This window comes from Urocitellus parryii, chromosome 7, assembly GCF_045843805.1.
Source record: "Urocitellus parryii isolate mUroPar1 chromosome 7, mUroPar1.hap1, whole genome shotgun sequence".
Lineage (NCBI taxonomy): Eukaryota > Metazoa > Chordata > Mammalia > Rodentia > Sciuridae > Urocitellus > Urocitellus parryii.
In genome coordinates, this window is record NC_135537.1 from 168,920,738 (window position 1) to 168,936,114 (window position 15,377).

The 15,377-nt window shown below is 34.7% G+C and overlaps 1 protein-coding gene across 1 annotated transcript in view; it reads left to right on the forward strand.

Moving 5' to 3' along the window:
• The window catches only part of Tanc2 (tetratricopeptide repeat, ankyrin repeat and coiled-coil containing 2), a 412,218-nt gene that overhangs the window by 358,365 nt on the left and 38,476 nt on the right, over nt 1-15,377 (forward strand). The window contains exon 15 of the mRNA XM_077800862.1: nt 7,738-7,846. Coding sequence (XP_077656988.1) covers nt 7,738-7,846 — 109 coding nt within the window. The remainder of the gene's footprint in view (nt 1-7,737; nt 7,847-15,377) is intronic.

Here is a 15,377-nt window from a genome sequence, read left to right on the forward strand (position 1 = left end):
CAAAAAGCTAAATGAAAGGATTTTTAAAGTTTTTACTATAAAGAAATAATGTTTGAGGAAACAAATATGCTTAATCTGCTTTAAACATTATACAATGTCTACATGTATTGAAACATTGTTACCCTATTATTATATACATTTTTATATTTGAATATACTCTTTTTAAAAATAAACTTAATTTTAAAAGAGATACAAAGGGTGATGAGGTCTAGATATCTGGCTATCAGAAGGGCAATTTAAGGTCCCTTCCTCCCTAGAGATGTAAATTGGTATAGTTAATCAAAGTAAGTATTTTTGAGCTGGTAGGAAATTCTTTTTAAGTTCCCCACTGATATTATTTCTACTAGGGCTCAGGAGCTAACAGAACATATTAGCAACCTGACCAGGTAAAACCTTTGTCCTCTTAACAACTAGCAGAAAGTGAGGCAGAGGCAAGGAGATTCTTGGCAAAAGCACTAATTCCTCTTTGTCCTAAACAATGATAATCTGATGGTATCATTTGAATTTTTCAAAGGAAATAACTTTACTGAAAATGTCACTTTATCAGCTGATTCTATGAGTTACTTTTTGGAAAGACCCCTAGTAGCACCAGAGAAATACTCATTTAAAGCAACTTTCGTGTAAGCAGTGGTGACACATGCCTATAATCTCAGCATCTGAGGAGGCTGCAGCAGGAGGATCACAACTTAAAGGCCAGCCAGACTGGGTAACTTAGTAAGACCCTGTCTCAAATTTAAAAAAAAAAATTAAGGAGTGAGGATATAGATCAGAAATAAAGCACTCCTGGATTCAATCCCCAGACTTTAAAAAATAAATAAATAAAGCAACTTCTCTCTTTCACCTTTAGTTCATGGTGGGCTATGGCAAGGAATCTATTGGTGATGACACAGTTAATATCCTTTCAATTAGCTGTCCTGTGAATTTAAAAAAATATTTCATACTCACTGAGAATAAACAACAGTTGTTAGGAATAGTGAGTCTTTTACACTGAATGGCTAATGGGAATATAAAACAAGTATTTTTATATTTACTGTGTGACTAGTTCCTGTCATCCAGCACAAGAACTATTCCTCTTCTGTTCTCATGGAGTCTGCTTTAGTTGTCTTATAATAATTTCAGCTTTTTTCCAAATATCTAATTTATGAGAATAATCTGGGGTTTTTTTGCTGATGTTGAGATGAATACTTCCCTCAGTCTTCCTACTTTCTCCATTCTTCTGTCCTTCTCCCTGTTATCAATCACTCAAAATCCTTTTTGTTTAAATTAAGATAATGCTGACTGCCAAAACAAACCCTAAAACCCCAGTGGTTTATCACAGTAGAAGTTTATTTTTCATTGACTTAAAGTCCAAAGGTATCATATGGTTTAGAAGAGGTCTGCTCTACAAAGGGTTTCAGGGACCAGTCTAATGGAGGCTCTGCCATCTTTAGCACACTGCTTCCAAGGGTATCTTTTTGATGGTCTTGGCTGGCAGATAGGGAGAAATAAAGTTGAGGAGCAGGTTTTTCTGGGTCAGGTCTAAAGTGATGAATATAATTTCTGCCCACATTTCATTAACCAGAACCGAATTCCGTGACCCCACTTAAATGCAAGGTCTCTAGCAAGGTATTCACTTCCCAAGAACAGCTCTTGACTCTGGAAGAAGAACACAACCTTTTGTAGACCAGGAGGTCATCTCTGCCCCATAATTCTTATTTCTCTAGGTCTCCCCAAGTAATTTCCCCACCTTTGCCTCTATGATTAAAGCATTCCATAGCAGCACATATTATTTCAGCCAAAATTATAAAATAGATTAGATGGACTTTAGATTATAAGCAGTTCCTCTTCAGCTAGCTGTACCTATATACCACTTTGTCACATCTGAGCATCATGCAGAATATCAAAGCATCTAAGTGTTTCTCTAAAACATGAAAATATTCTCTGTCAAATTTGTCATCACAAGAGTTAATGAAATCTATGCAGCTAGTGACTATGACCAGAATGATGAAAGGCATCCATTCTAGAAACACTGAGTACATTTGTTAGCATGTTCTAGCATAACAAATAGAAACTTTAAAATTTGCTACCTCCCTGGGGTTCTAAGTGAAAATTTATTAGAAAAACAAACATAGTGTCAGTGTATATATTGTGTAAAACAACTTTTGTACAACTTCCAAACTGTTAAATGGCCCTGAAGTGGAACTTTAGAAAGGGTTTTTTGCTAAAAGACACCACATCTCTGAACACTTGAGATATATGAAACAGAGTCATGAAGTGACAGTAGCTCCTTGCTGCCTTATAACTCATAGATACTCAGAGTATCATCTGTCTCCAGGATCCATATCAAGGGTCTACTGATGCCTGAAAATAAGAATGGAGGAGGATCTGCCCTCTTCATTTCTGGATACCACTTTCTGTGACTTTTGTCAAAGCACATATATCTTGAAGAGATGAGCGAAGATAGTGCTGGGGGAGGATCCTCAATTCTGACCTGTGATTAATTCTAAAATATTTAAAATCAAATATGCCTCACATGTAAGCCTTACTATGTTCCCAAAAACCTCTGGTCTGCATGAGAAATTTTTATTCCTCTTGTAACTATTGCCTTATTTCTTAAGAGACCAATTTTCTCTGTTTTTATGCTTCTTTCTGCCTAAAGTTACACTACAAATTTTTTCTGCTTTGACTAATAGTGAATAACATTTGTACCCCAGTAATTTTCCCTAATCTGTGAATTTTTCTTTTGGCTGCAAATAGTGGGTAGAGTTAGAAGGGGTAAGGATGAGGGGTAAGGATAGAGTGTTACATTTCATCCCATATATTCTTGGGATGGGCCAAAGAGTGGGCAGTGAAGAATAAAATGGAGATAAAAGTTTTGTTTGAGGACGTAGTCATTCCTTTAATGTAGCAATGTGTTAGTTACTATGGAGTATACAAAAGGAGTACAAAATATAATTCATTTAATATGTCTTAATTCTCACCACAGTTCTGTTTTATAGAGAGGTTAAGAAGCATGTCCTTAGTTATAAAATTACTAAGTACAGAACTAGGTTTTTACCTAGTATGTTTGACTGTTTCAGAATCAAACAGGCAGTTTTATGAATGCAGACAGGGAAATTTGCCGGGTAACTTTGAATCACAAGGGCAATCTCATTATAAACACTATGAGGACCATCCCCCAACCCATTGCTTTTATAACACATGAACATTTGAACTCAAATTAAATCAATTTTTATTACTATCATCTTTAATTACAGATGTGTTCAGTCATGCCTAAAATCACATCACATATATTAGAGTTCACTCTACCTTATTAGCTACTCTTTCCCAAAATGCTAATCAAAAAATGTCAAAATTAATAGTTACTGATTTTAATTATGTTAAACGTTCAGAGCTTGTACTGTACAAGTGAACATATAGTTCTTTACATTAGTGTATTTCTTTTTCACATTCCACCCAATATTAGGAGTAATATATATTCCTGTGACTATGGTATTATTTTTGTGAGAATTTAAAAATTATTAAAGTATTTTCAAAACCACAAGATGGTATACAAATAAACTATTGTTACATATTCATTATGCAAATATTTATTATCTAGGAATACATATGTGAAAAAACATGACTTCTATCCTTAGTAGATTCTAGCAGAAAAACTGACATGAGAACAGTATTGCCCTGCCTACGTGCTTCATGCTATGTACCTGGTACTATAGGAACATAAAGAAAGAATCTCTGAGTTTCTCATAGGTACCAGGGAAAGCTTCGCAGAGGAGATGGTATGAGCTGAAATGAAGAATGGGAATATAGGCAGAGGGAAAGCATGCTTGAAATTTTACAAATATTTACTGAGTCTGGTATTCAAAGTTAAGATAAAGTGGAAAAGTTCAACAAAAAGACAAGGTACAAATAATGGAAAACCTTTAAATACCATTCTAAGGGTTTAATTGATATATCAGAGGAAATATAAAGCAAATGAAGAATTTTTAGCAGAATTTTGATGAGGATTTTGAAATATATATTCTTGGGATGGGCCAAAGAGTGAGCAGTGAAGAATAAAATGGAGAGAATGAGACACTTCAATTAATTATCCAGGTGAGAAAGTATAAAGAAAAGAGGAAAAACAGCCACTAGGTTTTATGTCTCTGGCAACATTTGAAAAAAAAAAAAGTACAGAAGACTTGAGGATATTTGGGTTCAAGGGAAAGCTTCAACTTCAAAAGATGACTTTCATTTGACAGTCATGGAGGTTGAGAGATCCAGGAGGTAAAGAGATCCAGCAGGCAGTCTGAAAAACCAAACTAAATAGCAAGAGTTTGAGATGTCACTGTGAGAGTCATTCACATTGAGGTGAAAGTTGAAGTCGGGAGGCAAAGAGAGCTACCTAGAGAAGAATTAGAACATATGGCAAAGAAATTAAATCCCTGAAGGAATAAGATTTTTTTAAAAAATACCAAGGTAGTATCATAGATATCAAGAAATGGTTTCAAAAAAGGGAGGTAGTGAATAAGGCCTAATGCTGCAGGGAGAAAAAAAATAAAAAACTAAAAGAAAACCACTTTATCTGGCAAATAAGAGGCAATCAGTAATCTCAGAACATGGTCAGGCTAGGAGTCAAAAAGAATAATGAGGTTCAGGAATGAACAACTAATGATAAGGGGAAAAGAAACATACCTGAGTGTAGTAAAACACACTCAGACTGCAGGTTAGCTAGTGATACAATTTTTGTAAGAATAAGATACAAATGAAAATGCTAGTATATGATTTGAATTGGTGTTAGCCTTTGTGTCCTAACCACCACAAGTTTTGAGTCTAACGAGCTGATCAGAATCATTTTTATGAATAAAGTAGCATACTTCTATTAAAAAATAAATGAACTATAATTATCACTTTTATCTTATCCCTGATCTGTATTGCTTGCTGTTTCTCCTCAGTGCTTGAACAACACCAGTAAAAATGTCATTTCTCCAGTGTCCATCTCATTTTCCTACTGTCATCTGTAGGAAAATGAGATGGACACTGGAGAAATGAAAGCATCATAGCAGGATTCCTTAGTTAACGGCAGTGGAATGAAAATAGGGCAGAGTCAATTCTATGTCTAACTAAATATTCATTTCTTTGCCAAGCACAAGTTTTTTTAACCTTACTCCTAATAGGCATGGATTCTGATTCATAGCCTAAAGCATAGGTAGTAGATCAGAGGCCCAATATTCAGGGATTCTTGTCATTATTATACAGCCGTGGATGAGTCATTTAAAGTAATAATTCTTAACATCAGGAAAGCTACAATAATTTCACTGCTAATAATTGTATAGAAATTTTAGATCTCAAGAATAAGATATCTTATAAATGCTTTTCATTGTAATCTAACTTCTCTATGCTCTTAAAAACAGCCTACCAAATAAATTGAGCTTTGATGAGATAAATAAAAGTTCAGAGGCAATTTCCAGATTGGTTGTTCCAGAGTACAGAACAACCCTGGTCTAAGACCCTCAGATGATGGTGATAATTCCACGTAGGCTATACTTTTCTGGACATTCTCCCAGTCAAAAAACCTCCTTTCCATTATGTTTAATCTTATCCACTTAACATGCTGGCATTGTATCCACTATAATTGAGAAATTTTGGGAAGCCAAAAATTAGAATTTCCTTTCAAAATCTTACTGACATGAAATCTGAGATGATTCCTGTGTAAGGTGGACACTGTCCCACCTCTATTCTCCTGGTTCTTTATCGAAGCTTTGAAAAGAAAGAAAGAATGCTTATTTGTCAGAATTCAGTGTGAGATATCTTCAAACTAAACCTGGCTAAGTAAGTAGTCAGAATTCAGTATAAAAGAAAAAATCTCATTAGACATTTGGGCCTCCTTTCAGGGAAGCAACACCAGCAAAAATTTATTTGCTGCTTTTCTGTCTGTTTAATTTGGCCATTAGACTTGAAACTGAGATAATAGTTTCATTTCTCTCTTCTGTGACTCCAAGTGAAAGGAATGGAAAAGTTGAGTTACTAGTAGCATACAGAAGTCTGCTGACACTAACCTGGTGGATAGTAAAGACACAGTTCTAGTATCCATAATTGCTAAAAGGTAACAAATGTGCTGAGAAGATGCATTCCAAAGGTGATCCAGTATTCTTTCCTTAATGACAAATTATGAAAAGTTGTGCTGCAGTTGTAAGTAGCAATGAATCAAAATGCATTCTGTATACAATGAATCAAAATGCATTCTGCTATCATATATATCTAATTAAAATAAATAATTAATTAAAAATTTTTATTAAACATTTTTATACGTAACAAGTTGTGTTAGGCATTATGGAGAATATAAATAATCCAGATTTCTTTCACAATTAAACATTGAAATACACATACTCTGTAAGTATGTGTATATATATATATATATATATATATATATACACACACACACACATACACACACACACATATAGTACATATATCAAATACTGTGTATTAATCTAATCTAGTTAGAAAGATGATAGTGCTTGCTTTCATTGTTGGTCAGGCACTGAAGAGAAATAGCAAGCACTGCAAGTCAAATTTAAAGATGCACATCAAAATTCTATCTTGTTATTAATAGTGAAATTATTGTAGCCTTCATGATGTAAGAATTATTACTTTAAGTGACTCATCCATGGTTTTATTTGTGTGTACATGCACACATACACAAGTATATATACATACACATGCATACAGACAGATTGACATTTAAATAACTATCATTTGAATGTTTCAAGCTAGAAAAGAAATCCAATTGAAAGAGAAATTTATTATTTCATTAAATGAAAAGTTCAAAATTAGGACAATTTAGATGCTATACAGTCAGAGCTCAGGCTGTATTTTTATGCCATTCTTTTATCCTAGCACCCCTTTCAGCTTTGTCTTCTTCACCAGCTTACCACATGACTTAGGAAGCAGTTCAGGGCATTTTGAGCAAACAAAACAATATCCAGAGGCAGAAAAAAGAGCTTTCCTTTTCATGATCAAATTGGGAATCTATTAACAAGATATAGGGAGATGGGTGCCATTAGGAAACTTAGTCTAGTGGAAGAGAGAGCATGTGACAGTGCGGTAAATACTGTACTAGAGGTATATACAATCTATACTAGTAGCACTAAAAAGAAAGTACTTTATTCAGCTTGAGGGAAAGTATAGAAACTGATCAGAGTAGACTTCATTTAGGAAAGAGGTTGTTAATACAGTTTAACACATGTCAAGTTTAGGTATTTTGGGACCTCCAAATGGAGGAATCCTATAGATAGTTAGATGGATACTGGTCTAAGGTTGAGAAGAGAAGTCTAGACAGAGAAAAAGTATATAGGCTACCCATGATGTATATATAGGCAGGCTCTGAGAATGAATGATCTAATCCAGGCATAGGACAGAATAGGAAAGACCAATATAGAGATCCTGAGGAACCCTGACATTTTAAGCATTGGTGAAATGAGAGTTGCTGACAGAGACAGAAAATAAAAATGAAAATCTTTTAGTGCCATCTGTGTGTGGGATGGGTTTAAGCCAACTAGAAATGATGTTTTATGCTATTCATACATGTGATTTAGGTAAAGGACTAATAAAAGCTAGGAACCTTCCAATACTCATTATTTGCCAAGTAGCAAGTGCTCCTCCACAAGAAACTGGTTGATGACACAGTTTCATTGAGGTATAACTGGACCTGATTTCCCCACCAAAAGCAGAATGGAGTCATTAAACTTTCTAAAATGAGTTTCTTTTTCTTTGCAGGAGTGGTCACACATTACTTGCCTTCTGGTTTTCTCGCCAAGAGGGAAAACTAAACCGACAGCAGACTATTGAATTGGGACATCACATCCTCAAAGCACACATCTTTAAGGTAATTAGAGAAATGGAAGCCCTCTTTCTTTCCATTTCTAGCAGACTTACCTTAACATTATGTGTATGAAAAGAAATTGCTGTTATTTCAGTGTAGTCCTTGCTTTCTGAAATTATTTTGCTGCAAAAGCACATGGCCTGGTCCTCCCTCAGTCTTTAAAAAGAGAACTATCCCTGTCTTACAGTGCAGTTAATAGGTTAACAGTGACATTTACATTGGCCGTCTTCCAATTTAGTGGGTTTCTAGGCTTTCCAGGAAATATCTTGTGCGTGATCACCTAGGCATGGAGCATATATGCACATACACGTGTGCTCCATATATCACCTACCATCTCCTAAGGATAGTTATATTGTAACAACTGTCATTAGCACAGTTTTCACAATGTCTTTTTAAAAATTACAGAGAGTAGCTAATATTTTAATTTTCTTTTAATTGTTTTAGTGAGGATTTTAATATTCCTGAGACTATGATTTTTAAACTATTTGCCTGGAATTAGCAGTAACCTTCCTTGGAACTACTTCCTCAATCTCTCTTAAATTGTAATTCCAGTTTTTCCCCAGCTATTTCAAAACTTGCAAGAATTCTGTAATATCAGCTTCTCTCAACTTTCATAAGACTGGTCTGAAGCATCCAGAAGAAGGACCATATTTAATCTGTTTGTGCATATATGTATACAGTCATTCATCTATTCAACACTTACTGAAGCATTGTACTAGGACTAGGGATACTAAAGTTAAAAAGATACAATCTCTAGGAATTTGTAGTCCAGATAGCAGTTTTGAGTTAGCACATAGAAGCAGAGGAAATTTGTTGTCCTGATTTTTCTAGCCCCCAGTTTGCTATTTTTACACCTGATTATTCCAATCCCCACAGTCTCTCTTCAGAGCTTTTTTCCTGCCTTGGAATTGAGAAATACAGATGTCTGAAACAGTTATCTCCCCTTAACACTTACACATTCTTCATGGAGCCATAAATTAGTACGAACACTATGGAAATCAGTAAGGAGGTTCCTGAAAAGACTAGGAATAGAAACAGCACATGACCCAGTTATATACCACTCCTTGATACTTATCCTAAAGAACTAAAGTCACATACTATAGTGATATATGCATATTCATGATATAGCAGCTTAATTCACAATAGCCAAATTATAGAATCAGCCTAGGTGTCTATCAGTGGATGAATAGATGATGCTAAAATAACAGATAAGGTTATCTCTTTCCAGTTTCAAGTGAACTGTAAAAGGTCTGCTACTCCCATAAACTCTTAAGATCATACATTTATTCAGTTAGATTGAAGAAAATTCAATGTGTCACACACACACACACACACACACACAGTGGTGTTTTATTCAGTCATGAAAAAAATGAAATCATGTTCTTTTGAGGAAAATGTTTGGACTTTGAGAGCATTTATGTTAAGCAAAACAAGCCAAACTCAGAAAGTCAGAGGTCATGTGTTTTTTCTCATTAGTTGGACTCTATATAGAGAAAAGGATAAAAAGAGTGTAAGATCTTATTGAAATAGAAGGGAGGCCAGTAGAGTAGAGGGAAAAGGCCGAGGATGGGTAGGGGATAAAGGGAAGAAAAGGTTACCTACTGGGGAATGAAACTGACCAAATTGTATTGTTCTCTTGTATGCATGTATGAAGATGTAACAGTGATTCCCACTATTATGTATAATTATAATGTACCAATTAAAAAATGCTCACTTTCCCCCAAGAGTTTTTTAAAGATTAAAGAGTTCTCTTCAGAAAAAAATGACATTAAGGGCAAATCTAAGAGCCTAGCAAATTCTTCCCAGTAATAAGCACACACCCAGAGAATATTGTTCATCAGATGGACAAGAATGAAGTCTACAGTGACAAGTCCTTTTTTGGAATCCTAATTGGCTAACAAATCACTGTACCAAAAATGGCCTTACTTAGTGGAAGCAGAGTGGTGCTAAAATAACGATAAGGTTATCTCGTTCCAGTTTCAAGTGAACTGTAAAAGGTCTTCTACTCCCATAAACTCTTAAGATCATACATTTATTCAGTTAGATTGGAGAATGGCTTAAGTACTAATCTTTAACATCACCATCTGCATAGGATCAGATGCAAAAATAAAGTTGAAACCTGCCTTTGTGCACCAAATAAACATTACATTAACAGAGAAATAGCATGAAGCTTCATTTGACCAAGTGTGATTGTTCAGTACATAGAGATCTACATTTAAGACATACACTTCTGTCATTAACACAGTTTTATCCAATGTTGATGCAAACAACATGGTTGCCTGAGATAAGATTAGCTCCCTGTATGATTCAGGCCATAAGTAACTCCTGTATGCAGCACACAGTGATGACATGAGTACAAGCTGAAGCATAAAATCTTGGACCATGGGTTTTTTTTGGTGCTGCAGTTTATAGTTTAAATGCAGAGTGTTCTTTCTTGATAGGATTTAGCTTCTCTTCAGACTGCTAAAATTCTTAGTCCCCATCAGCTAAAGGTCATGAAAAGGCAAAGACAGGCTTTATAGTTTACAGTCAGTTCCACTAATAGCTTCTCATCAGTAGTAATGTACAGTTTAATTTATATTTCTAATTTTAAATTGCCCTTGTCTTATCTTTGTTCATGAAAAATGCATGTTTCAAAAATGACATAAAACATTTTTCTGGATATCTTGCTGTCTGTGGAGCCTTTTAATTGTTTTTAACAGCTTTATCAAATAATAACTTTGTATGCCACACAAAATTCACCAATTTTAATTGTACATGTCAGTGATTTTTAATACATTTACAGTTGTGCCACTATCACCATTATCAGTACATTTCAGCACCCTAAAAAAATAAACCTCATGAGTATTTTGTCATCCCTCACTCTACTTTCTATCTTTCTATAGATTTTACTGTTTTGCACATTTCATATAGATGGAATCATAATATGTGGTCTAATGTGTCTGGCACCTTTGACTTAACACAGTGTTTTCAGAGTTTATTAATATTGCAGCATATACCAGCTATTTATTCCTCTTTATTGCCAAATGATATTCTATTTTGTGGATCTACCACATTTTGTTTATTCATTCACACTTAGACATTTGAGTTTTTTCCATTTTGGGCTGTTGTGAATGATACTGCTATGAACATTAGCTTACTGATTTTTCCATCTTTAGAAAATAAAATTGGCCAATTTAAAATGGTATTTAGTACAGTCACAGCTCAGTGACAGTATTTTTACAATGTGTGGGTACAGGTTTGTGGGTAGACAGTTTGTCTTTAGTTTTCTTGAGTATATATACTTAGAAGTAGAGTTGCATTGGGCACAGAGCCTGTAGTCCAACACTCAGGAGGATGAGACAGGAGGATCACTTGAGCCTGGGAGTTGAGGCCAGCCTGAGCAACTTAGCAATACCCCTTCTCTTAAAAAAAGAAAAAAAGAAAGGAAGGAAGGGAGGGAGGGAGGGAGGGAAAAAAACTGAACTAAAGAAGAAGTAGAATTGCTAGGTAACATAGTAATTATGTTTAACATATTAAGGAATTTCCAAGTTGTTTTCCAAAGTGGCCACACCATTTTATAGTCCCTCCAGAGGTATATGAGGGTTTCAGTTTCTTCACACCAGGCTGGAGGTGTAGCTCAGTGGTAGAGCATAAGCTTAGCATGTGTGAAACCCTAGGTTCAATCCCCAGCATCCCCCAAAATTTTAATATCTTCACACCTTCACCAGCACTCATTAGACATTATCTTTTACTTTAGCCATTCTAGCAAGTGTGAAGTGATATCTCATTGTGGTTTTGATTTGCACTTCCTGAATGATTCATATTGTTGAGGACTTATAATTTTTGTAATACTCTAATAGCCATTTAATATTTTTAATCTAAAGGAAACAAAATGAGTATAAGTCATGGCCAGAAATATTTCAACCTAGTTTATAATGCAGGGAGTTTTCATTTAATTGATTCTAGTTATAGGAAGGACTTGGGAGTATTTTTGCAATTAGATCCTTAAATGCTGTCCTCCAAAATGCTCCTTTAGTTGGTCAATCCTGTCACATTTCTTGCTGGAATCATTTGCCAGTGGAGGGAAATGTTATAAGCAGAAGATGCTTAGCAAGAATCTTTTTCCCAAAAAAGAAGAATAATGAGCATAAATTGCACATGGTAATCTATTTATCACTTCAGAGGTTACCTAGCATTCTCTTATAGTAGTAATTGGCAGACTTTTTCCATAAAGAACCCAATATTTATAATCCATATAATCTTTGTCACAACTGCTCAATTGCCATTGTAGCTAGAAAACAGTGAGATAATATAGAAATGATTGGGTAAGGCTATATTCCAATAAAACTCGACTGACAAAAAAAAATGCTGGATTTGGCCAAAGGTAATAATTTTCCAACCCTTTCTCTATAATGAAGGATGCCATTTCCTTGGTTTACCAGTATCCTTTTTCTATAACCAATCGTGACTATGTCCAATGGTCAGATAAGAATAGTGATAATCCATTTGAGACAATTGGGTATCTGCATGTGGGACACTGGGCTGATATGTCTGAAAATAACTTACTTTAATGAAACTCATTGGCTAAGTGCCAGAATTGGGTTTTGCCATGCCTTAAGATATCTGAGCTGTACCTAAAATTTCAAAAAAGAGACTGCTCTTGTTTATTTATGCTATTTTATTGAAGTATTCAAAATACTAAGTATGATTATTCTAGGCTATAAATTTAGATTCTAAGGAAGGGACTCCATTACCAAAAGAGACAAAAAGATATCCTATCTCATTTGAGTAATAGTTACAGATACTGAAGAAGCACTTTTTCAGGTTATTTGAGCATAAAGTTCTCTTTGAGAAACCATAAGCTTAGAATTTAATTATGAGTTATTTTGGGCTATGTGACTGGTAGTGGGATCACAGTAATCTGCCTGTCATCTTTGTTGAATTTAAACTGAAACTCTTTTCTTTCACATCTCTGAAGAGCAAAAAGGTCAGCCCCACCAACTAGAAGAAATCAAAAGCCAACAGTATAAATAAAGCTAATATTTTATATCTTAGACTCTGGTTCTTTATTCTAGGTTTGTCTTATATATTCACTCCAGTCTCATTGGGGCTCTCAGTGCTGCCTTATGGTCCATTTACTGGGCCATTTAATTGAAGTTAACTTACAAAGGTCTATTCTTACTCATCTCCCTTTTATGTTTCTTCTTCCTATATCTCTTAAACAAGCCAACTAATTAAACAACCTAACTTATGAGTCACTGAAAAACATTAAAGACATTCAACTTGTTTTATGACTTCCTTTAATTAGTCTCTTCCCCTTACCAACAAATAAATCTATATGATTACCAATTCTTACCTTTTTTCTTATTTTAGATAGATAACCCTAATTCCTCTTTAAATTCTTCTCATGAAATATTTCCAACATATAAGAAAGCACATTATCAGATTATTTATTCTGATATCTACCAGATTTATTCAATTGAATAAATAATCTGATAATAGCCATTTTACAAATATTAAGATTTTTTTCATGTTTGGGCTGGGGATGTGGCTCAAGCGGTAGCACGCTCGCCTGGCATGTGTGCAGCCCGGGTTCGATCCTCAGCACCACATACAAACAAAAGATGTTGTGTCCGCCAATAACTAAAAAATAAATATTAAAAATTCTCTCTCTCTCTCTCTCTCTCTCTCTCACTCTCTCTCTCTCTCTCTCACTCTCTCTTTTTAAAAAAAAGATTTTTTCATGTTTATTTCAGATTTTTTCTTTATTTTTAAAAAATAGAACAAATAACAGTAGGTACTTGTGTAATATTCCTTTCTTATCTCATTTCTATCCCTCCTCTAAAAATAGCTTCAATTCAAAATGCATGAGAATTTAGCACATTAATAATCTTAATATATGTTCTTTTCTTATGCATATTTTGTACTTTTCCAACATCAGTAACATATTCTTTTTTGTTTTAATTTTGTTTTGGTACTATGGATTGAACTCAGGGGCACTGAACCACTGAGCCATATCCCCAACTCTAGTTAGAGACAGGGTCTCTCTGATTTGCTTAGTGCCTCACTTTTGCTGAGGCTGGCTTTGAACTCACAATCCTCCTGCCTCAGCCTCCTGCGCTGCTGGGATTATATATGTGCACCACTGTGCCCAATCAGTAACATATTAAACAACATATGAAATTTTTTAATTGACATAAAATAGTATCATACTTTTCATATAATTCTATAGCTTTTTTCTTTCCCACTCAACATTGTGTCTTTGAATTTATCTATAGATCTGGGTCAGTGGTTTTTCAAATCTGGCTATGCATTAGATTTTCAGAGAGAGCTTTAAAAAACAGCTACACATTCCTGAACCTTACTCCCAGAAACTATGATACATTGTTCTGGAGTAGAACATAGCCTTTTTTAATAGACTTTATTTCTTAGGGCAATTTTAGGCTTGTATAAAAAATTGAACTGAAACCAGAATTCCCTATGCTCACTCCCCCAGCCACAATTCCTCCTATTAACATCTTGTACAGACATGGTACATTGGGTTCAACGAATGAACCAATATTAATGCATTATTATAAATTAAAACCATAGTTTACATTAGGGTTCATTCTGTGTTGTTTCTTTGGATTTTGCCAAATGTATAATGTCCTGTATCTACAAGTGCAGTACAGAATAGTTTCATTGTCCTAAAATTCCTCTGTTTTACATATTCACTTCTTTTATCTTTTCCTCCCCAACCCCTGGCAACCAGTGATCTTTTTTACTATCTCCAGAGTATTACCTTTTCCAGAATTTCATATAGTTGGACTCACCCAGCATGTAGTCTTTTTAGATTGACTTCTTCCACTTAGCAATATGCATTCAAGGTTCTTCCATGTCTTTTTGTAGCTTGATACCTTGTTTCTTTTATTGCTTAATAATATTACATTGTATGGATGTACCACTGTTTATTTGTTGGTATTTATCTATTAAAGGCAGCAGCTTGGGGAGGCAGAGGCAGGAGCATTGAAAATTGAAAGCCAGCCTCAGCAATTTAGTGAGGTGCTCAGCAACTCAGTGAGACTCTGTCTCTAATAAAATACAAAATAGGGCTGGAGATGTGGTTCAGTGGTCGAATGACCCGGAGTTCAATCCCTGGTGCTCAAAGAAAAAGGAAAAAAAAGGGGGGAATCTTGATGACTTTGGGGTTGTTAACAAAATTGCTATAAATATTCATATAAGGAGTTCAGTTTGTAAATTTTCACCTCATTTGGGTAAAATGAGTGAGATTATCAGATTATACAGTAATCCTAGCTTTGTTGACAAGACTGTCTTCCAAAGTGGCTATGCAATTTTTTATTCTCCACATTGTATTAGTATTTTTTTAATATTTTAATCTTTTAGTTGTAATTGGACACAATACCTTTATTTTATTTATTTATATGTGGTACTGAAGATCGAACCCAGGGCCTCACACTTGGTAGGTGAGAGCTTTATCACTGAGCCACAAACCCAGCCCCCTATATTAGTATTTTTTAGAAGCTCTCCAGATAATTCTAATATGTAGCCCAAA